A 23,588-nucleotide genomic window follows, 5' to 3' on the forward strand; every position below is an offset into this window, starting at 1 on the left:
ATTAGCACATTGCTGTTTGTGGGACCTTGCTGTGCGCAAATTGGCTGCTGCATTTCCCACATTACAACAGTGACTCCACTTCAAAAGTACTTCATTGGCTGTAAAGCACTTTGAGATGTCCGGTGGTCGTGAAAGGCGCTATATAAATGCAAGTCTTTCTTTTCCTATGCATAAACACAAATATTTAAATATTGATTAATTTATGCAATGATGTGGAATGGGATATATAAAAACTGAGCTAGGAATATTGCTGATTGGACACACACAAATGTGTAGTGAAGTCAAAACAGTGAAGGGAATGACAAGTCAAAACAGTAAAGAAAATGCCAAATATCATATAATTCTTCTAAAACAGTGAAACGATAAGTTTATTTTATGCTATATTTTTAAATGTCTTTTTCCCAGTGTAATCTGAGTGTTGTTCTGTCGTGATAACATTTAGCAGGGTGCTCCAAATGAGAACAGACACAAGGATGGGTGCCACAGGTCACACTTTACATGAATAGGATTCATACTTTGTAGTCTGTATTTCAAATTATGGTAAGCATAATATTCCTAACAATTATTTATTAAAAATTGCAACAAAATGTTGCAACTTTTGTCATTAATTATATTTCCACCACAATTTTTTTAGGATTGATTGTTTGTAAGTTTAAATGCTTGGTGATTTTTAGGAGTAAATTCAAGTTTCAAATCATCGATATTTGTTGTTCTATTTGTATCGCAATCTGTTAATAAATTTGAAAACTTTATTTACTTTGTGTAAAATAGCTATGATTTCATTACCAACGACAAGCTTGAAATAACTTGAAGTGAACTTTTCAAACACAGTAATACTGTATGAAATGCCTGTTGGACTTGATTATATCAAGACACGCAGAATGAACGAGAAATTATGGAGAATTTACAAACATCTATATTTAATGTGTTAGGAAATATGGCAAGAGAGGAAACAGCTTATGACATTGATTTATACAAAGCCATTCAATTCAAGCAATGGGAGATACACACCACAATTTTACAAGATTAAAGGTTCCTTACGAAATACAGAAATGACAAACAAATCAAGCTGAGCAGTATGACATAAAAGAGCATAAAGTCCACACATATTTGTGATGAACTATTTTCAGACCACCTCTGGGTTATGTACTATAGAACTTGTTTGCATAAGGCATTTTAGTCATTGATAACTTCTCAAATCACAACATCTGCAACATGCAAGAATCATTTCTTCAGTGAAATTTCTCATTTTTACAGAAAAGTTTCCATTCTGCAACGTGTTGTAAAGTTAATAATATTTTAGCCATATTTGTTTTTGTACTCTTTACTTCTACGCACAAAATTAAGTAGCCTCCCTTAAATTATTATTTTAACTAAAACCTTTGGACTGACAACACAGAGCAAACTCAAAAGCTACGCCAGCAATTTTCGACAGCAGAGTTATATTGAGTCTGTTGTGTACACCTTGCAATTTGTGTAAGAGCCATAAACATTGTTTTAGCATCTTTGATTTTCATTATGTTGTATAATGGAATTCCCATAGATATACTAGCAAATTATGTTGGCCAAATCACTGTCACAGCAGAATTAATCCATACTAGCTTCTAATGTTGCTTCACCAAGATAATACTGCATTGCATATCCAATTCATGCCAATAAAAATATAAATTCACTTCTGTTTACATACCAATGACTCCATGGCTTTACAAAAATGATCACGTTTCTTCATGCACCATTAAACATCAATCCAAAAGTGGACAGACACTGGGTAAGCTCAAACATTGCTCAACATGCTTTTCTCTTTATTTTCCAAGCCACAAAACTTTTTTCTTCCAAATTGCTGTGGCATTGCCATTATGAAGATGATGAGAATAAAATGTCAGTATTTCAACAGTGCTCTCAAAAGAACTTAAGAATTGCAACTCCGAGGCATTTAAAGATTCATATCAGAGGTAGAAATGTTACTTTTTACCGGCAGCCGCACAGACTACCTACACAGCCCATCTGATAGCCTACTCAAGACGCTATAGTCTAAATCATCATCTCGGCGGTGGGTGTGTCCCTAAGCCAAATAGCAATCGGTATATGTTGTTAGAAATATGTCCTGGTACACTTTTCAGTACATGAGGGATGGAGCAGATATTTGCGGTCAGTGAAATTTAGTTACATAACAATTTAGTTGGCCAAGGTGTTGGACCCCTGATTTATGTACACGAGATCTTATGTCGTTCTGTAAGAAATATGCAAGGGTCTATTTTAACTCCCCGACCTGGTGGAAATCGGGTGGGGGTGGTTCGCAGTTCAAATGGAGTGGAGGACTCCCTTGCCACAGGCATCCCCCCCCCCCCCCGCCCCAGAGCAATTACCTTTTGCTGGGGACTGTTCCCCAGGGCACCTGGCAGCAACCTCCCGCTGCCCGATTTTAATGGCCAAGCAGCCGCTTTGATCGGGATGTCGGCAAGCGGCCTGGCCAAGCCACCCTGCTAGCAGTCCCGGTCTAGTCTCCCTGCTAGCACTCCCGGTCTAGTCTCCCTGCTACCACTCCCGGCCAAGCCTCCCTGCTAGCACTCCCGGTCTAGTCTCCCTGCTAGCACTCCCGGCCTAGTCTCCCTGCTAGCACTCCCGGTCTAGTCTCCCTGCTAGCACTCCCGGTCTAGTCTCCCTGCTACCACTCCCGGTCTAGTCTCCCTGCTAGCACTCCCGGTCTAGTCTCCCTGCTACCACTCCCGGTCTAGTCTCCCTGCTACCACTCCCGGTCTAGTCTCCCTGCTAGCACTCCCGGTCTAGTCTCCCTGCTAGCACTCCCGGCCTAGTCTCCCTGCTAGCACTCCCGGCCTAGTCTCCCTGCTAGCACTCCCGGCCTAGTCTCCCTGCTAGCACTCCCGGCCTAGTCTCCCTGCTAGCACTCCCGGTCTAGTCTCCCTGCTAGCACTCCCGGTCTAGTCTCCCTGCTAGCACTCCCGGTCTAGTCTCCCTGCTACCACTCCCGGTCTAGTCTCCCTGCTAGCACTCCCGGCCTAGTCTCCCTGCTAGCACTCCCGGTCTAGTCTCCCTGCTAGCACTCCTGGTCTAGTCTCCCTGCTACCACTCCCGGTCTAGTCTCCCTGCTACCACTCCCGGTCTAGTCTCCCTGCTAGCACTCCCGGTCTAGTCTCCCTGCTACCACTCCCGGTCTAGTCTCCCTGCTACCACTCCCGGTCTAGTCTCCCTGCTAGCACTCCCGGTCTAGTCTCCCTGCTACCACTCCTGGTCTAGTCTCCCTGCTACCACTCCCGGTCTAGTCTCCCTGCTACCACTCCCAGTCTAGTCTCCCTGCTAGCACTCCCAGTCTAGTCTCCCTGCTAGCACTCCCAGTCTAGTCTCCCTGCTAGCACTCCCAGTCTAGTCTCCCTGCTACCACTCCCAGTCTAGTCTCCCTGCTAGCACTCCCAGCCTAGCCTCTTTACTACCACTCCAGGCTGAGCCCCCCTGCTAGCACTCCAGGCCTAGTCTCCCTGCTACCAGTTCCACTTTGTCATGATCCCACCTGGGAGTTAGAATCAAGCGTGTAGTATTTGCTGGCATCCTTATGCAAAAACAGTTTCAGTTTAGAAATGACAGTTGGCATAATGGGATTGCACGAGGTACCTCTGTTCAATGGGTGTATTAACTGGTTTATTTTAAAGGGGTTAACTCCCCTGTTAAAATAGCAGCCATGGCAAGAATGGATGGAGTTCAATTGAGAATATCAGCGATAGTAATTTCTGGACCGTTGGTATTTTTTAAAAACACAATTTGTTATAATGTGACAAGCTTAAGAAACTTGTATTAACTGAAATAAATCAACTATATCCCAAGCTTCACTTTGCTTAGAGGCAGTTTTTCCCTTTGATCCTATATTAGCACTTAAGAATATTAATTCACAGTTATCAAAGTATGCACATTTTAGAATATGGCCGCTGCAAAATGATTTTATATGGGTCTGTCTGAATTAATACAACAAAGTAGAATTGGAAAACTGCTGAATTTCTCCATTTGTATTTGTTGTGGTGCAAGAATGCTGTAGAATTTTCCCAAAGGGTTTAAGCATTTTAAGAAAAGTGTTGTTACTAACAGATCAGTTTCTCTTTAGTTCAAGAAGTAACAATACAGCACTAACGTTACATGTAGCGGAACATACCCGTTCAGTATCAAATGCATCTGAAAAGCTGCCACAAGTCCCCTCAATTCAGATGGTCCATTACAGCAGGTCAATGACCATCCCAAAAGCAAAGCATGATTCGGCACAGCCGTAGAATTACAACAGGTGCAATAGACAATCTGTAATTCTATAACAGGTACCATACGCACAAGGTCAGAAGCCAACTGCCCTTGGGTGCGTTCAGGTTATGCAATACTGAAAAGGTTACTTAAACTACTGAAAAATCTCTTAGATAATCCACACAAAATGATACTGCAACTGCCAAAAACAGTAGTGAAATGTGCAATAGCGCAAGATATTAACAAAGACTAATTCAAAGGTAGATTTATCATACTGATTTAATTACAAACATACTGTTATGTCAAATGAAAGAGCGTTTAAAATTCCTTATATTGCCATCTTTATGTGCTTTTAACTAGAAAAATAGAATTAATATTAAATTGATGTTCATATAACGGAGCCAATCTGCTGTGCTTAGCAGCTGATTTAATTCACTGTTCTACATGCTGATCTTTTGCACATATGCCAGTTGGGGTAAGCCGTGTATATGACCTTTTCAGTTTTAAAGGTCTTCTCATGGGTAAAATTAATAGGAAATTATGATGTGGTAAACAGAAGGAAATTCTGCTGAAACACAATTCATTTTAATGACTTAGTTGAAAGAGATTATATTTTAATGTGCAATTACAGCCCTCTGTTCATTCTCAGCATGGGTCAATGAAACATCTCATGCTGATGAAAGGGCAATAAATAGTGAGACTGGCATAAATAAAAGCACCTATTTCATTGGACTCTGGTCAGACACAAGTGCCTTGAGAAACTTGTGGTCAGGCTGCCTATATGTCAGCACTGTCTCTAACCCACTAGTCTTATACAATCAAATCCCATTTATTTTTGTGTTTACCTGTCATGTTCAAACCTTTTTTTTTTAAAAGGCGATGACTATGAAATGACCTTTCCTGTGAAATCTATATTGCTTGTCATTGTGTAGAATATGCATCCATTATATGGTGGCAGTCCACTGGTCCATGACTCAATTTCACAGATGGGTTGCTTAATATCTCCACAATAACAAAATCTATGATTGGATCCTTGAAAAGCAAATAAAAATAAATTAAGCTAAATATTCATCTAAATAATTGTGTGTCTGTGCCACTATTTCGCTAACTGCATGCTGGAAATGTACTTCTACTAACCAGTAAGACACAATATTGTTCTCCATGAATAAACTTTCAAATTACAGCTACAATGGCATAGCACAATGGTGCACTGACATAGTGCCCCATGGAGAGGTAGGATGCAGGCTGGTGATTGCCTGGGAATTCCCTATGTGGTCAGTCCCCAGCCTAAGCTGCGTGGCCAGGAGGGCTGCTGAGCATCAGTAAATCACTTCCCCCAATGAGAAGGGGGAGAGATGGAAAAGTAAAAACACTTCCTCCCCAGGCTACATCTTCTTGGGATCTGGTTATACGGCACAATTGAAAGAGGACCTGTTTGCAAGTTCATCGTACAGTACTTGGTTTGGGATGCCGTGCACGGTGTCCCAAAGAAAAGACAAAAGGCTCTTCTGAAGGATCTGGCAGCCCTCCAGTGCCTCATTCAGCTGGCCATTCTTCATGTTATGAGCCTGAATGAACAAAAAACTTAATGACAAGTGCCAACAAATTTAGCTGCAAGGCACAGCAACCATCCAATAAATCGACCTACACGTATTTTGCTTAAAACACTAACATTTGTCCACAATTGGACAAATTAATTTGCACCACTAAGGTTGTCAGTCGCTCCCACTCAGCCAAAATAAAATGTTTTTTCTTGAGAATATAACAATTCCTACAAGTTCACTTTGTATAATGTCAGGATGATGCACTTCAAGCAACAAGTCAGCAAAGAGGGTGAGACCTACGTAAATGTTCATTAACAGATTAAAATGACAGTGCCGTCAGTAATAATTTCTTTAAATATAAAGAACTGCAGGCCAGAATGTAAAGAACAGTAACATATTCTGTCACTGAAATAAATATTGTTCTCCCCGAAGACATACTTTTCAAAACAGGACCATTCATTTTCTGTACTAAAAGTAAGAAATAAACAACATCTTGTACTTTTCATAAACCCAATCAGCTGCAAAATGTTTAAAGCGGATTTGTATTGCTTGTAATCTTCAACAGTTTATTGCGACACATTTGTGACTGTAGGATCAGATCAAACATATCTTGAGTGACATTGCTTTGTGTAGTAATACTGATGATCAAGGCCACTGGTTTACAGTTTCACTGAAAAATGGATGGAGCCACGCAATGCGATCCCCAAGACTTATTCAGTTGCCATAAGTCAGTGGCCCTGCTACTAATCTTCAAATGAATCTAGAATCATAGGCTCGCTGAAGTGACTTGTGCTTTATGCAAGCAACAAAAAACTATTCTATTAATGGTCTTTCCCTTTCTTGACCCAGGATGTGTATGACATAGCCAGATTTGTGCAGGCAATCTCCAGACGGAAAACCAATTGCATCGTAGTCGCCCAGTTATTTATAAGATATACACATAGGTAGTATTGGGAAAAAGTTCATTCTTTAAAAAAAATACATGGAAAAGGCAGCAGCTCTGTTACAGAGATGGCAGAATTTTTTAAAGTTAGGTTTTTTAAAATTATGGAACAAAATCTTTCAGTTTCAAGGGAGAAATAGTTGGTCTGGAGATAAGGGTTATGTATCACAAGGTAAAGTGGTCACTCAAAGAGCAACAAGATAGCACACACTACAGTCCTTTATGACGTGCATGTTTTGCTTGAGTTTCGTACAAATAATGTATAATAGATTATAAACATTAGACTGTATTCTGCCTGTTTGTTTCTGTGATGATTATGTTAAACTAATACTGAATGTCAGGAGTCTATTTGTGGGGATGAAGTGTAACCTGCCTTCAAATGATCAATGGACTCAAACTGGTACCTTTCTGTCCTTTAAGTATACAGCAAACTAAAAGTAGAAGGAAAACACTTACTCTGCACTTAACTCTTCATTCATTAAGCTGCATGAATTTAAGTTGTGGCTCACAGAAATTGATTGCATAACTATTTTTTAAAATCTTCAATAGATTCTTATTTAGTTCTTATCTTGCATATATTATTGATTCTACATATAACTTGTCTGCAGTTTTTCAATGAAGAGCTCCAGTGGAGTTGTTTATTTGCAAAACCTAATGCCATGTGGTGTGGCTAGCATTTTGGAACATGCTTTTCCTGTACCAGAACCTCTATTAGAAGGTTGTCAATTGGCATATGACGGTTTGGACAGTACTTACAAGAATGCAGAACATTAAAATGACCCTAAGCGCTGGCAGCGGTAGTAAGTTTGTTGATTGTTACGGCAATATTCTTGATGCCTACTTAATGACATTTAATATGTACAGTAATTGTCTTTCTGCTCGGGTTAATTTAAATGCACCATCCCAATTATACTGTCCTCCTGATTTATTGTGCCATAACACTGACAGTAACAAAAGCAACCAGACAACAGAAATAACTATACTGACATTCTAAATAAAACTAAAAATGACCCTGAACAGTTTTAAAAACGCATCATTCAACTTCTAAGTTAAAAAAAAGTCCTATTTATAGATGAAGTATGTTTTTGTGAAGGTGGTAGTTCCAACAATACCACTTATTTCTAAGTGAACGTGGTAAATTTTAGATGAAAGCTACAGCTCTTTCCCCTCACAATACGCAAACACGCAATTCCTAGTAATAAACAATACACGGTAGGTCTTGAGATTGGTGATGTATTTATATTACATACAGGACAAATGTCTTAACCATGCACAGCATTACAGTATCACATTTAACACTATTGTACAAAAATAACAATGACACGTTGTATGGGTAAATGTCTAGCAGTTACGCATATTCTGTGCATTTTTACGAAGGAACCCAAATTAAATTAAACCAAAAACTCCAAAATGTTGACAACACTGGATTTTAATCAGGAGTTGTCAGCACACATTATGATAAATGAAGTGTAGGGCACGCAGATCCAAAACAAAACTAAAGAACGGGACGAGCCTTTTTCTTGTGTGTTAAGCAACTTGATCTCAAACAGTCACATGAGTACAGAGGCATCATTCCATGAATGGATGAGGGCATGCTACTGTGGGTAAAAGTGCCATAAATATTGTTTTAGGCTCTTTATTCTCAATAAAAAATATTTTCCCATTTGGTATATTTATCTGTACAGCAGCAGATTGAGCCCTACATTCATAGCCTTTGTTATGATGCCCCTGCAGATGGAACACTGTGAGATCCACTTCCACCTACTAAAAGGAATACTCTCAGAAGTTAGCATTCCATCAGCAGGTGAGTGAAATACTAAACGTCCATTTTGTTCATGTTCTGTTGATTATTAGAAGCCCTTTATGTAGCAATAGGCATCAAGAGATGAGCAAAGAATGTATAGTAACCAAAGCAGAGTGAACATTGCTGAGGTTAGAATCTTGGCAGTCCGTGGTCCACCCAACTCACCACCAATTTCTGGCTTCCTTCGATACAGTAACACGCCAAAGTTTATAAAAGCAAATATGGTATAGAGAGTGACCGAAAAAGCCAGGTTTCCGGGCAGCACTTCAAAATCCTTTCCCTGAGCATTCCAATAGACTGCTGCAACTGTCCAGGCTACACCGATTCCTAAGAAAATATTCACAGCATTGCTCCCGGTCACATTACCGATAGAAGCATCAGCATACTGGTCTTGAGTTGCAGCTACTTTGCTGGCAAAGGTATCTGTAAAAGAGACAAAAAAAGCCCTCTAAATTGTAAGATTATCCATAGATGAAGACACATTTCATTGCTTTGCATAGGCTGAAATATTATTTTGATTCACGTGTTGGTATTTCCATCAATTTCCATGTTGTTGTGAAATAAATTCCTCACAAGAAACAGCATTCGAGGGAGAAATTATTAAATTTCAAAAGGCCATAGTAGCCACAGTTACACTAAGTTTAAGTACACCATTTTTTGTTGCATATTCGTAAACATGGTCCAGGAAAATGCTTTGGTTTGCATATTTAATTCGGGCCAGCTCTGCTTTCAGGCAGCCACCTCGGACACCTGAAGGCAGCCACCTCGGACAGCTGAAGGCAGCCACCTCGGACAGCTGAAGGCAGCCACCTCGGACAGCTGAAGGCAGCCACCTCGGACAGCTGAAGGCAGCCACCTCGGACAGCTGAAGGCAGCCACCTCGGACACCTGAAGGCAGCCACCTCGGACAGCTGAAGGCAGCCACCTCGGACAGCTGAAGGCAGCCACCTCGGACAGCTGAAGGCAGCCACCTCGGACAGCTGAAGGCAGCCACCTCGGACACCTGAAGGCAGCCACCTCGGACAGCTGAAGGCAGCCACCTCGGACACCTGAAGGCAGCCACCTCGGACAGCTGAAGGCAGCCACCTCGGACAGCTGAAGGCAGCCACCTCGGACACCTGAAGGCAGCCCGATTTAATATGGTATACGTTGCAACCATTTTACGCCTGTAAAACAGGTGAAACGCATACCAATTTCTACCATAAAAGAATGTCAGTCAAACAGAGAAAGTGAGAAACATTCAGAAGAGAGGAGATAGCAAAAAGGAGGGATTTACAGAAAAAGAGTAAGAAGAGTAGGAGACAACAACAAACACAGAAATTACAATGAAAAAAAGAGGCAAAGAGAGGTAGATATAGAGAAAGAGGGAGACTTAATTTTAAAGGATGAAAATCACGTTTGAATTGCATGATTTCGCAATATAGGCATTGGAGTGCGGGAGCAGAAATTTTACCCCTTGGTGTCACTTGATTATCACATTAATATCTCATCAGCTCCATAAAGAGACTTGCCTGATTATGACTCTCAGAAAAGCCCCAAAGCGCTTCACGTACAACATATTATTTTGAACTTTCAGTTACTGTTATGATGTAGGCAAGCAAGGAAGTCATTTAGCACACAGCAAGATTCCACAATCAGAAATGAGGTGAATGGCCAGTGAATCTGTTTTTGGTGGTGTTGTTTGAAGAAGAAACGTTGGCCAGGACACTGTTCTGCAAATAGTGCCATGGGATCTTTAATAGCCACCTGAACCCGAGGAGCAGGCAGATGGATCCTCAGTTTAATATCTCACCTGAAGAATGGTACCTCCAACAATGCAAGACTCCTTCAGTTCGACACAAAGTTCTCCCTCACTTCTCTCATTAAAAGAAGCATTATTCTAATTAATAGAAGCTGTCCTCATTACAATACTGTATTTTTAGCCTCATCGAGACCAATAATTTCAAGTCATCATCCTCCTAAACTGCTGTGATGTGTTACATTACAAGGATGGCATAGGGTGATTCAAATCATTTTAAAATATTCATTCTCAGGATATGGGCGTCCCTTCTACTACTTTGGACCGGACTGGGTAAGGACAGCAAGTTTCCTTCACATTAGTGAACCATTTGGGTTTTTAGGTCAATCATGCTTCATGCTCACTTTTACTGAAAGCAGCTTTTTATTTCCAGATTTGAGGGATTTGACCTCAGGTCCTGAGAATCATTAGTCCAGGCCTCTGGATTACTAGTCCAGTAACATCATCACTACACCATCATACTCGCTGCTCCCCCACTTCACTGAACACTCCACTCATAACTTTCTCACTGTCATTTATTTCACAATTCCAATCTGTGCTCCAATGATAAAGTAGTAAAAGGAGTCAGCATTTCAGAGTAGTCTTGGGTCTAATCTGAAGGAATCCAACATTAAAAACATCACTAGTTAGCTATGCATTTTCTGAGAGATTGGCCAGCAGTTTGTATAAAAAGTACACTGCTGTATTTACCACAAAATATAATCACCATTAATTAAATAATAGCTAAATAAAAACACATCACTTTTAGATGTTTCTTAATTCCTAACTGATTTCTGCATTATTAGCTGAGATAAATGGTAATCAAATTGGCACAGTAGAGATCTTCAGCAATGTTACCTTCCCCACTACAGTATTAATCAAGCAAGTCCTGTCCAGTCTAATTATGAACAAGCTTCGTATTGTTCCATGAATAGCTCTCACCAGAAAGTGCCTCTGAATTCAAGCAACCCTTACAGTTGCCCTCATTTTTTTGGACTTCATTTAGCACCATGGTCTCCCGCTTCAGTAAATACTCCACTCATAACTTTCTCATTGTAATTTATTTCACAATTCCATTCTGTGCTCCAATCACAAAGTAGTCTTGGCTCTCCTCCCAGACTCCAATCTATTCCAAACTCTAAATTTGTTCCTTCCTACTACTTATACTTTATCACTGCCAAAAAAAAATCAGTACGACGAGTCAGGTATAACAGAACAAAAAAGGGCACTGCTACTGCATTTTCTTATACACAATTACACAAACCTTATTTAGAAAATACAGGAAACTTTTTTTTATCCGGCACCGACGTGGTGCCGGTTCATCAAAAATTCCGGATAGCCGAAAGCTATAGTAAAAGATACGGAGCAGAGAGCTCTGTATAAAGCAACAAACCCTGTTGCTTAGCAACAGGTTCAGAACAATGGCCACAAGTTCCAAGCGTCTCTGTAGCTTAGCAACAGCTGCAGCCACACCCTTGCACAGCAACAGATCAAGGAAGGCAAGTAATAAAACTTACCTGAGCCTACTCCTGAATTTTGCCGGTTAACCGAGATTTCCGGTTATTTAGGTGTCGGTAAATCAAAAGTTTCCTGTACTCTTAATTACCTCATTGGTACCTGACACATGCTGAATTCCTGCACTATATTTACACGTGTCCAAACGAAATGATTGAGAAATCTACACCTATAAACTTTCTGTTTACCTGATATAGAGTGCACATTCCGTCCCTATAAAGACACACCCCATTTACCAAAGTCCAGGATTATCTGGAGGCATGTGGGGAAAAATTACCAGTTCCTAGGTACAATTAGTGAACCAATGTCTGGTTAATCATCAACTGTGCTGTGTAATGCTGTGGTTTGGGTATCAGATTACTGTGTCTGCTACATAGGGTGATTGCTTTAGTTCGAACGTTTCATCTAGTAGACGCTTGACCCGAGAAATCTCACTTATCTACTCTCCTGAAGAGGACAGTCACTAGTTGGTTCATTGTACAGTAATTGGTTGGAATGAGGTTTCCAAAGCACGGTAGAGCAACTTGATGGTCCTATATGCAAATACAGCCTGAGTAGGACCTTCTGCAATAGTGTGTAAATCAGATTTGTCATCACTCAGATATTGTGCAAATAGACATACTTTCCCCTTTCAATGCTTTGGTTGAACTTGGTTATATTAGTGGTTGACTTTTTTTTTGCAGGAAAATAGATCTAGGTCAACAACCTCAACTTCAGGTAGTAGATGTTGCTCTGAGTTACAGAGAAGCTCTAGTGACAGCAACAGAATACGGGTTAGGTCTACAAAATAATCCTGAATCCTGTTAAATCCACAACTAATTTTCTACTGCGTGATTCTTACTGTATATTAGCTCATGGATAAGAAACATGGGGACGGAAATCATGCTGCATATATTAGTGAAAAATGTATTAATATATGAAATTTGTCTGTCTGCCAGCTTAACAAACAGGTTAATGTCTTCTTCAAAATAATGGAACACAGGAACAGGAGTAGGCCATTGAGCCCCTCGAGCCTGTTCCGCCATTCAATGAGATCATGGCTGATCTGCGACCTAACTCCATATACCTGCCTTTGGCCCATATCCCTTAATACCTTTGGTTAACAAAAATCTATCAATCTCAGATTTAAAATTAACAACTGATCTAGCATCAATTGCCGTTTACGGAAGAGAGTTCAAAATGTCTACCACCCTTTGTGTGTAGAAGTGTTTCCTAATTTCACTCCTGAAAGGTCTGGCTCTAATTTTTAGACTATGCCCCCCCTAGAATCCCCTACCAGCAGAAATAGTTTCTCTCTATCTACCCTATCTGTTCCCCTTAATATCCTGAAAACTTCGATCAAATCACCCCTCAACTGTCTAAATTCTAGGGAATACAACCCTAGTTTGTGTAATCTCTCCTCGTAATTTAACCCCTAGAGTCCGGGTATCATTCTGGTAAACCTACGCTACACTCCCTGCAAGGCCAATATATCCTTCCTAAGGTGTGGTGCCCAGAACTGCTCACAGTACTCCAGGTGTGGTCTAACCGCAGCTTTGTATAGCTGCAGCATAACTTCTACCTTCTTGTACTCTAGTCCTCTAGATATAAAGGCCAGCATTCCATTAGTCTTTGATTATTTTCTGTACCTGTTCATGATACTTTAATGATCTATGTACCTGGACCCCCCCGCCAAGTCTCTTTGGACCTCCACTGTTTTCAGCTTTTCACCATTTCGAAAGTACCCTGTTCTATCCTTTTTAGGTACAAAGTTGGATGACCTCATACTTGCCTATATTGGGAAATCCATTTGCCACAGTTTTGCCCATTCACTTAATCTATCAATATCCCCTTGTAATTGTATGCTTTCATCGTCACTGCCTACAATGCCGCCTATCTTTGTGTCATCGGCAAATTTGGATATGTGGCTTCCTATCCCATCATCCACGTCGTTAATAAATATAGTGAATAGTTGAGGCCCCAACACAGATCCCTGCGGGACACCACTAGTCATATCCTGCCAATTTGAGAACCTACCCATTATCCTTACTCTCTGTCTCCTGCCGCTCAGCCAATTTCCTAACTACGTCAATAATTTGCCTTCAATTCCATGGGCTTCAACCTTAGTTAACAGTCTCTTATGAGGGACTTTATCAAATGCCTTCTGGAAGTCCATATAAATGACATCCAAAGACATTCCCCCTGTTCACTACTTTAGTCACCTCTTCAAAAAATTCAATTACGTTTGTCAGGTATGACCTACCTTTTAGAAATCCACGCTGGCTCTCTCTGATCAGCTAAAAATTTTCAAGGTGTTCAGTCACCCTATCCTTAATTATAGACTCTAGTAATTTCCCAACAACAGATGTGAGGCTAACTGGTTTATAATTCTCTGGTTTCCCTCTCTCACCATTCTTAAATAGCAGAGTGACATGCGCAATTTTCCAATCTAAAGGAATGGTTCCTGAATCGAGAGAACTTTGGAAGATTATAGTTAGGGCATCTGCAATGTGCTCACCTGCTTCCTTTAAAACCCTGGGATGGAAACCATCTGGTCCTGGGGATTTGTCACTCTTTAGTGCCATTATTTTCTTCATTACTCTTATTTTGCTTACGTTAATTTTGTTGAGTCCCTGTCCCTGATTCACTATTAGTTTCCTTGGGATTAACGGCTTGCTATCCTCTTCCACTACTGTAAATAATGACGCAAAGTAATTATTTAACATGTCCGCCATTTCCTTACTATCACTGACAATATTACCGATATGGACAAATAATTTCATACAAAAACATTTGTTACTAATATCACAGCCCATGCTTGTTTGTGAATTTTTTTTATTAATCAATCAGACTTTAAGATTATCTTCATAAGTAGTCTTTTTCATTCTCTGAATGAAATTTGACCTCTTTATATGAACTGGAATACACCCAATGTGTAAAAGCTAGTAGTGTTACTATAAGGGCACATATCCTAAGGCCAACTTAGGGGAAAACTCTCCACTGGCTGGAGTCATACCTAGCACAAAGGAAGATGGTTGCGGTTGTTGGAGGCCAATCGTCTCAGTCCCAGGACTGAGGGTAACCAAAGCTGGGAACTGAATGTTCCAGGGTACTCAACATTTAGAAAGGATAGACAAAAAGGAAAAGGAGGTGGCGTAACGCTGTTAATAAGGGATGAGATCGGTACGGTAGAGATAAAAGATCTTGGCTCGGCAGATCGTGATGTAGAAATGGAATCAGTTTGGGTGGAGCTAAGAAACAGCAAAGGGTGGAAAACATTGGTGGGAGTTGTGTATAGGCCAACAAACAGTAGTGGTAATGTAGGGCACAGTATCAATCAAGAGATTAGAAGTGCATGTAACAAGGGCAATACGGTAATCATGGGGGACTTTAATCTACATATTGACTGGGCAAATCAAATTACCACTAATGGTGTGGAGGACGAATTCTTGGAATGCATGCGAGACGGTTTCCTGGATCAGTATGTGGAGGAATCAACCAGGGAACAGGCTATTCTGGATCTGGTACTGTGTAATGAGAAAGGGCTAATCAATAATCTTGTGGTAAAGGGGCCTTTAGGGACAAGTGACCATAATATGATTGAATTTTACATTAAGTTTGAGAGTGATGTAGTCCAATCTGAAACTAAGGTCTTCAATCTAAACAGAGATACAAGAGTATGAGGGACAAGTTGGCCATGGTAGATTGGGAGACTACACTAAAAGGTATGAAGGTCGACATACAATGGCTAACATACAAGGAAATAATGCATAATTTGCAACAAACATATATTCCTCTAGGGCATAAAAACCCAAAAGGAAAAGTGATCCAACCATGGCTAACAAAAGAAATTAAAGCTAGTATTAAGTCAAAGGAGGAAGCTTATAAAGTTGCCAGAAAAAGCAATCAGCCTGAGGATTGGAATCTTTTTAGAAATCAGCAAAGGGGGACCAAGAAATTGATAAAGGGAAAATGGAATATGAGCACAAACTAGCGAAAAATATAAAAACAGATTGTAAAAGCTTCTATAGGTATGTGAAAAGGAAAAGACTGGCGAAGGTAAATGTAGGTCCTTTACAGTCAGGCGGGAGAATTTATAATGGGGAATCAGGAAATGGCAGAGAAATTAAATAAATACTTTATTTCTGTCTTCACGGAGGAAGACACAAAAAACCTCCCAGAAATACGAGAAAACCAAGGGTGTGGCGAGAATGAGGAACTTAAAGAAATGATTATTAGTAAAAAAAAGTACTAGCAAAATTAATGGGACTAAAAGTTGATAAATCCCAAGGACCGGATGACCTACATCCTAGGGTTTTGAAAGAGGTGGCCATTGGAATAGTGGACGCATTGGTTGTCATCTTCCAAAATTCTATAGATTCTGGAATGGTTCCTGCAGATTGGAGGATAGCAAATGTAACCCCGCTATTTAAGAAAGGAGGGAGAGAGAAAGCAGGGAACTACAGACCTGTAAGTCTTGCATCAGTAGTTGGGAAAATGCTGGAATCTATTGTAAAGGATGCAATAACTGGGCACTTAGAAACTAATAGTAAGATTGGGCAGGGTCAACATGGATTTATGAAAGGGAAATCCTGTTTGACAAACCTATTGGGAGTTCTTTGAGGAAGTAACTAGTGGAGTAGACAAAGGGGAACCGGTAGATGTGGTGTATTTGGATTTTCAGAAGGCCTCCGATAAGGTCCCACACAAGAGGTTGGTGATCAAAATTAGGCCACATGGAATTGGGGGTAATATAATAGCATGGATTGAGAATTAGTTAACAGACAAAAAACAAAGAGTAGGCATAAACGGGTCTTTTTCAGGATGGCAGGCTGTGACTAGTGGTGTACCGCAAGGATCGGTGCTTGGGCCCCAGCTATTCACAATCTATATCAATAATTTGGATGAGGGGACTAAATGTAACATTTCCAAATTTGCTGATGATACAAAGCTAGGTGGCAGTGTCAGTTGTGAAGAGGCTTCAAGGGGATCTCGACAGTGAGTGGTAGAGAACATGGCAGTTGGAATATAATGTGGATAAATGTGACATTATCCACTTTGGTAGAAAAAACAGAAAGGCAGAGTATTTCATAAATGGTGAAAGATTGGGGAATGCAGATGCTCAAAGGGACCTGGGTGTCCTTGTACATGAGTCACTGAAAGTGAATGTGCAGGTGCAGCAAGCCATTAGGAAGGCAAATGGTATGCTGGCCTTCATTACAAGAGGATTTGAGTACAAGAGTAAAGAAGTCTTACTCCAATTATATAGGGCCTTGGTGAGACCACACCTGGAGTACTGTGTACAATTTTGGTCTCCTTACCTAAGGAAGGATATACTTGCCACAGAGGGAGTACAACGAAGGTTCACGAGATTGATTCCTGGGATGGCGAGACTGTCGTATGAGAAGAGATTGAGTAAACTAGGCCTGTATTCTTTTGAATTCAGAAGAATGAGAGGGGATCTTTTTGAAACATACAAAATTATTACAGGGCTTGATAGGGTGGATGCTGGGTGTATGTTTCCCTTGGCTGGGAGTCTAGAACCAGGGGCCACCGCCTCAGGATAAAGGGTAGGCCATTCAGGACTGAGATGAGAAGAAATTTCTTCACACAGGTGGTGAATCTTTGGAATTCTCTACCCCAGAGGGCTGTGGAGGCTCAGTCATTGGGTATATTCAAAACAGAAGATAGATTCCTGACTAGTAAGGGCATCAAGGCATATGGTGATAGGGCCGGGGAATGGAGTTGAGGCAGAAGATCAGCCATGATCTCACTGAATGGTGGAGCAGGCTCGAAGGGCCGAATGGCCTACTCCTGCTCCTATTTCTTATGGCTGCAGGAGTTCCTCAGGGCAGTGTCCTAGGTCCAACCATCTTCAGTTGCGTCATCAATGAGCTTCCCTCCATCATAAGGACAGAAGTGGGGATGTTCGCTGATGATTGCAGAGTGTTCGGTTCCATTCGTAATTCCTCAGATAATGAAGCAGTCCGTGCCTGCATGCAGCAAGACCAGGACAACATCCAGGCTTGGGCTGGTAAGTGGCAAGTAACATTCGTGCCACACAAGTGCCAGGCAATGACCATCTCCAACAAGAGAGTCTAACCACCTCCCCATGACATTCAATGCCATTACCATTGTTGTATTCCCCACCATCAACATCCTGGGGGGTCACCATTGACCAGAAACTTAACTGGACCAGCCACATAAATGCTGTGGCAACAAGAGCAGGTCAGAGGCTGGATATTTTGCAGCGAATGTCTCACCTCCTGACTCCCCCAAAGCCTTTCCACCATCTACAAGGCACAAGTCAGGAGTGTGATGGAATACTCTCTACATGCCTGGATGAGTGCAGCTCCAACAACACTCAAGAAGCTTGCCATCATCCAGGATAAAGCATCCTGCTTGATTGGCACCCCATCCACCACCTTAAACGTTAATTCCCTCCACCACAGGCACACCGTGGCTGCAGTGTGTACCATCTACAAGATGCACTGCAGCAACTCGCCAAGGCTTCTTTGACAGCACCTCCCAAACCCGCGACCTCTACCACTTAGACGGACAAGGGCAGCAGGCGCATGGGAACACCACCACCTTGAAGTTCCCCACCAAGTCACACACCATCCTGACTTGGAAATATATCGCCGTTCTTTCATCGTCGCTGGGTCAAAATCCAGGAATTCCCTCCCTAACAACTCTGTGGGAGTACCTTCACCTCACGGACTGCAGCGGTTCAAGAAGGCAGTTCACCATCACCTTCTCAAAGACAATTAGGGATGGGCAATAAATGCTTGCCTTGCCAGCAACGCCCACATCCCGTGAATTAATTAAAAAAAAATTAAATACTTGCAGCATAGTTGTAATGTATGAACAGCTTATTATTTTGAGCTTCGCTAAAGCAGCAAAACTGGCTTACAGATAGCCTCAAGCAAAAGTCTCTGGAGGCTAAATTGGATAAGGCCTGAAAATGGGCGCGGGGATCGTGATGTGCGATCTGCCCACACCCGATGAAAGTAGAGCAGGCAGCATGCAAAATTTGTGCTGTATGGTCATTAACATGGTTGCAGTGCTGAGCCCAGTGCTAAACACGCTGCTGGTTGACTCAGCGCTCAACAGGGGATCAATATTGTGGGGAGTCTGCTCTCTATGTAAAGGTTGCCTGCAGAGTGAAAGGCTGTCTGCATTTCCTAAAGCTCGATATCCTGGCAAAGCTACGTGCTCACTCCTCCTGCTTCTCTCTGTTTAGAGTGAAGACAATGAAGTCCCTTCTCCTGGAGCCTCTGTTACCTCCTGGATGCAGTGATGGACAGCGAACTGGGAGATGTTAGCTATGTCGCCTGTTCCAGCCTGGAAGGATCCACTGGCGAAATAATTCAGGGCCACAGTCTCCTTGAGCGCCACTGGCAGAGCTGTCGTCGCCCTGCTCTGCGGTTGCAGGTCTGGTTCCAAGAGGTGGCAAAGTTCTGTGACCACCTCTTGGTGTTGCGGAGCCTCCGACTACACTGGTCCTGGCTTAGAGGCAGGTCGGAGAAGTGCTCTGAAGACCCTAGGTGGGTATGGCTTCCTGCTGAGAGCCCTCCTCCTCCTCCCTCCACGAGCAGCCTGGCTTTGCTGCCTCTGCTCCATCTCTCTGTCATGCTGCAATGAGAGGGGACTGCAACTAGAGCCCCCATGACTGGGAGCAAGTGCTGTAGTCAGAGGCCTTCCAGTTGCAGCCAACACCTTCCCAACGTCCAGCAGCACTCCCTGCTCACTTTAACAAGGTTCTAAATGTCGTCAAGCAAGCCAGTATTAATATAAACTCTGCAAGAGCCAGTACAAGAGAAATAATCAACTTACCTGCAAGTTGGATGCATCCCTTTAAAATTGCGCTGGTGGGGGGGGGGGTCCCTTGTGCAGCTGAATGCACATTTAGCAGTAGATGTTTAGGAGAGCGCGTTGTTTGGAATGGTGATGTCCAAAATGGCAGGTCGTGCGTCAAATCAGCATTGCACGCTGAATGACATCACGATCTGCCTACTCTGCATACTGCCAGCGCATGCATGTCCCGGCGCACTATCGCCCTCACCAAGATGGCGACCAGTGCGGGCTGCACCAGAAGTGGGCGGAAGCAAGGAGGTCGCCTATTTTTTTCCGAAATCGGCCTTAACTGCCGGCGCTAAGGTGCTGAATCTTGCGACTGTAGCTTTCAAGGAGCGTCTTAAAGGAGGAGAAAGAGGTAGAGAGGCAGAGAGGTTTAGGGAGGGAATTTCAGAGCTAAGGGCCTTGGTAGCTGAAAGCAGGGCCGCCAATGGTGGAGTGATTAAAATCAGGAATGCGCAAGGGGCCAGAATTGGAGGAGCGCAGAGATCTCGGAGGGTTGTGGGGCTGAAGGAGATTACAGAGATAGGGAGGGGTGAGGCCATGGAGGGATTTGAAAACAAGTTTGAGAATTTTAAAATCAAGGCATTGCCGGACCGGGAGCTAATGTAGGTCAGCGCGCACAAGGCTGCTGGATGATGGGATTTGGTTCAAGTTAGGATACGGGCAGCAGAGTTTTAGATGATCTCAAGTTTATGTATGGTGGAAGATGGAAGGCCGGCCAGGAATAGTCAAGTCTAGAGATAACAAAGGCATGGATGAGGGTTTCAGGAGCAGATGTGCAGGGATGAGACGGACCATGTTACAGAGATGGAAACATGCGTATGATGGAGCAGATATGTAGTCGGAAGCTCACCTCGGGGTTCAATATGAACCAAGGGTGCAAACGGTGTGGTTCAGCCTCAGACAGTTGCCAGGGAGAGGGCTGGAGTTGGTGGCTAGGGAATGGAGTTTGTGGCGGGGCAAAAGAGAATGGCTTCGGTCTTCCCAATAATTAGTTGGAGGAAATTTCTGCTCATCCAGTACTAGATGTCGGACAAGCAGTGTGACAAATCAGAGACAGTGTAGGGGATGAGAGAGGAGGTGGTGAGGTAGAGTTGAGTGTCGTCAGTGTACATGTGGAACCTAACGTTGTGTTTTCGGATGATGTCGTCAAGGGGCAGCACGTAGATGAGAAATAGGAGGGGGGCCAAGGACAGATCCTTGGAGGACTCCAGAAATAAGGTGCGGGAGCGGGGAGTAGGTTTGATGCATTCTAATAAAGCACTTTACATTTTACCCATAAGTGTATCCCTAAAAGCCCTCAACTATTATATCTCTGTCACTACTGTAATCCTCTATAAATTATCGACAAATCTCAGCCTCAATTTCTTTCTCAATGCAGTGGTCTATAATGTACTCCTGATATAACAAATCCTTTCTTATTCCTTAACTCAATCCAGACAAACTGCCTGAGCATCACCATCGATAAAACCATTAGTTTCTAAGGGCGTCAGACATTGCAGCAAAAAGGCGGTAGTTTCTGAATTGATCACCTCTGAATGAAGGGTTCAATTGTTTGGTTGGACCTTCCTTCTGCTGCAGACAACCAGTATTTTATTTGCAACCCTGTGAAGTATTATGTCAACTGATCTAGGGGATAAGCTTGATAAGAATGCCAATTCATCAAGGTGCACAGGCAAAATGCTGTGGACTAAGTCTTGCTCTGCTGGTTGCTGCACTGAACCCACAGTATAACCCTCATAATTCTGTTTTGAATCGATTATTCAAAACAGTCCAGGGCCAGGCATTCAGCTCAAAGCTCAGGTCTGCTAACATGCCAATATCCCACATTCTCTCAGTTCGAAGTCCTCTTGGTGAGCTCCCTCCACGTCACTAAGGCTAAGAATGGTGACAGAAGCCAAAGTTTACGTTAAGTCAGATCACAGTGGGGTAGATTTTGACTTTGTGTGATAGTGTAAAACGGGTGATAGCGAATACATTTCTATTTCCAATGATTTAAATGGAAATCAGGGAGCAGCGGCAGCAGAGAGGAGGTGAGCCCGGTATAAAAACCGGCACGAAGACCGAGGCCCGACCAGTTCCAGGGAGCAGCGGCAGCAGAGAGGAGGTGAGCCCGGTATAAAAACCGGCGCGAAGACCGAGGCCCGACCAGTTCCAGGGAGCAGTGGCAGCAGAGAGGAGGTGCTATAGAAATGCCCCATCCCCCTGCCAAGTTAGTTTAAACCCCCCCCCCCCCAACAGTGCTAGCAAACCTCCCCGCAAGGATATTTGTCCCGCTCTGGTTCAGGTGCAACCCGTCCGACTTGTACAATATATCATCCCTCCTTACTGCAGTAATTGACTCCTTAATTAATATTGCGACACCCCCTCCCTCCTCTTATACCTCCCCCTCTGTCTCGCCTGAAGATTCTGTACCCCGGAATATTGAGCTGCCAGTCTTGCCCCCCCCCCCCAACCATGTCTCCGTGATAGCAACAATATCATACTCCCATGTGTTTATCAACACCTTCAGTTCATCCACCTTATTTGCAAGACTCCTTGCATTAAAATAGATGCCATCCAGCCTTGCCCTTATATATTTGCCCTGTCTACCAAGCTGAGGGATCTGGGTGTGCAAGTACACAGATCCCTGAAGGCGGCGGAACAGGTGGATAAGGTGGTAAAAAAGGCATATGGGATACTTGCCTTCATTAGCCGAGGCATTGAATATAAGAGCAAGGAGGTTATGATGGAGCTGTATAAAACACTGGTTAGGCCACAGCTGGAATACTGTGTGCAATTCTGGTCGCCACACTACAGGAAGGATGTGATCGCGTTAGAGAGGGTGCAGAGGAAGTTCACCAGGATGTTACCAGGGCTGGAGCGCTTCAGCTATGAAGAGAGACTGGGCAGATTGGGTTTGTTTTCCTTGGAGCAGAGGAGGCTGAGGGGGGACATGATTGAGGTGTACAAAATTATGAAGGGCATAGATAGGATGGATGCTGAGGAGCTTTTTCCCTTAGTAGAGGGGTCAATAACTAGAGGGCATAGATTCAAGGTAAAGGGCGGGAGGTTTAGAGGGGATTTGAGAAAGAACTTTTTCACCCAGAGGGTGGTTGGAGTCTGGAACTCACTGCCTGAAAGGGTTGTGGAGGCAGAAACCCTCACAACATTTAAGAAGCATTTGGATGAGCACTTGAAATGCCAGAGCATGCAAGGCTACGGACCAAATGCTGGAATATGGGATTAGATTAGACAGGGCTTGATGGCCGGCGCGGACACGATGGGCCGAAGGGCCTCTATCCGTGCTGTATTACTCTATGACTCTATGTATAAAATGGGCAGCCGATTCGCTATCACCTGTTTTATACTACTGCAGTCAAAATCTACCCCAGTGGCTTGTGAGCACCAACTTGGGTGTGCAAAACTTCTTTATCTATTGTGACCTCTTTGGATAGTGTAAAATATGCTAATTATCATTGTGTGAGAGGATTCAATTGCAGCGGCCTCATGAACAGATTTGCATGTCAAATCACAAAGATGGCTGCCACCATAAAGCCTAGGATACACAGGTAATTTTGTACCAGAATTAAATTATCCATCTCGCACAGGAAGAATGTCTACATCTATGAGGTGATGGATGGTTGCTACTATCTATGGGATTCATCATAACCTAAGCTTTCAAAAGAGATCATGGGAAACAATGGGGGAGGAGGAAAGAAAGTCCATAATGGAATCCTCTGTTTTACAGTCACAGAGATCATAGTAGATGCTGGAGAGATAAGATATTATGGGTACTACTGTACTGAATTCAGAGAAGGATGTTTCAAAGGGAGACCGTTAGCTTTTTAACAGTCTATTGAGAAACTTTTTCCACGAAAAAAATCTCAGGAATACTGAACAGGATATGGAATACTAAAGGATGTAAATGGATTAATGTTTTCTCAC

General features: G+C 42.6%; 1 protein-coding gene across 7 annotated transcripts in view; it reads right to left on the reverse strand.

Moving 5' to 3' along the window:
• Positions 1 to 893: 893 nt before the first annotated feature.
• Positions 894 to 23,588, reverse strand: part of LOC147112989 (sodium/calcium exchanger 1-like) — a 334,193-nt gene continuing 311,498 nt past the window's right edge. For all 7 annotated transcript variants that reach the window (XM_085997853.1, XM_085997852.1, XM_085997851.1 and 4 more), the window contains one exon: positions 894 to 8,953. In XM_085997853.1, the coding sequence (XP_085853979.1) occupies positions 8,577 to 8,953 (377 nt within the window). In that variant the 3' untranslated portion in view covers positions 894 to 8,576. The remainder of the gene's footprint in view (positions 8,954 to 23,588) is intronic.

This window comes from Somniosus microcephalus, chromosome 9, assembly GCF_052327205.1.
Source record: "Somniosus microcephalus isolate GS21.2 chromosome 9, FLI_Smic_1.0, whole genome shotgun sequence".
Classification (NCBI taxonomy): domain Eukaryota; kingdom Metazoa; phylum Chordata; class Chondrichthyes; order Squaliformes; family Somniosidae; genus Somniosus; species Somniosus microcephalus.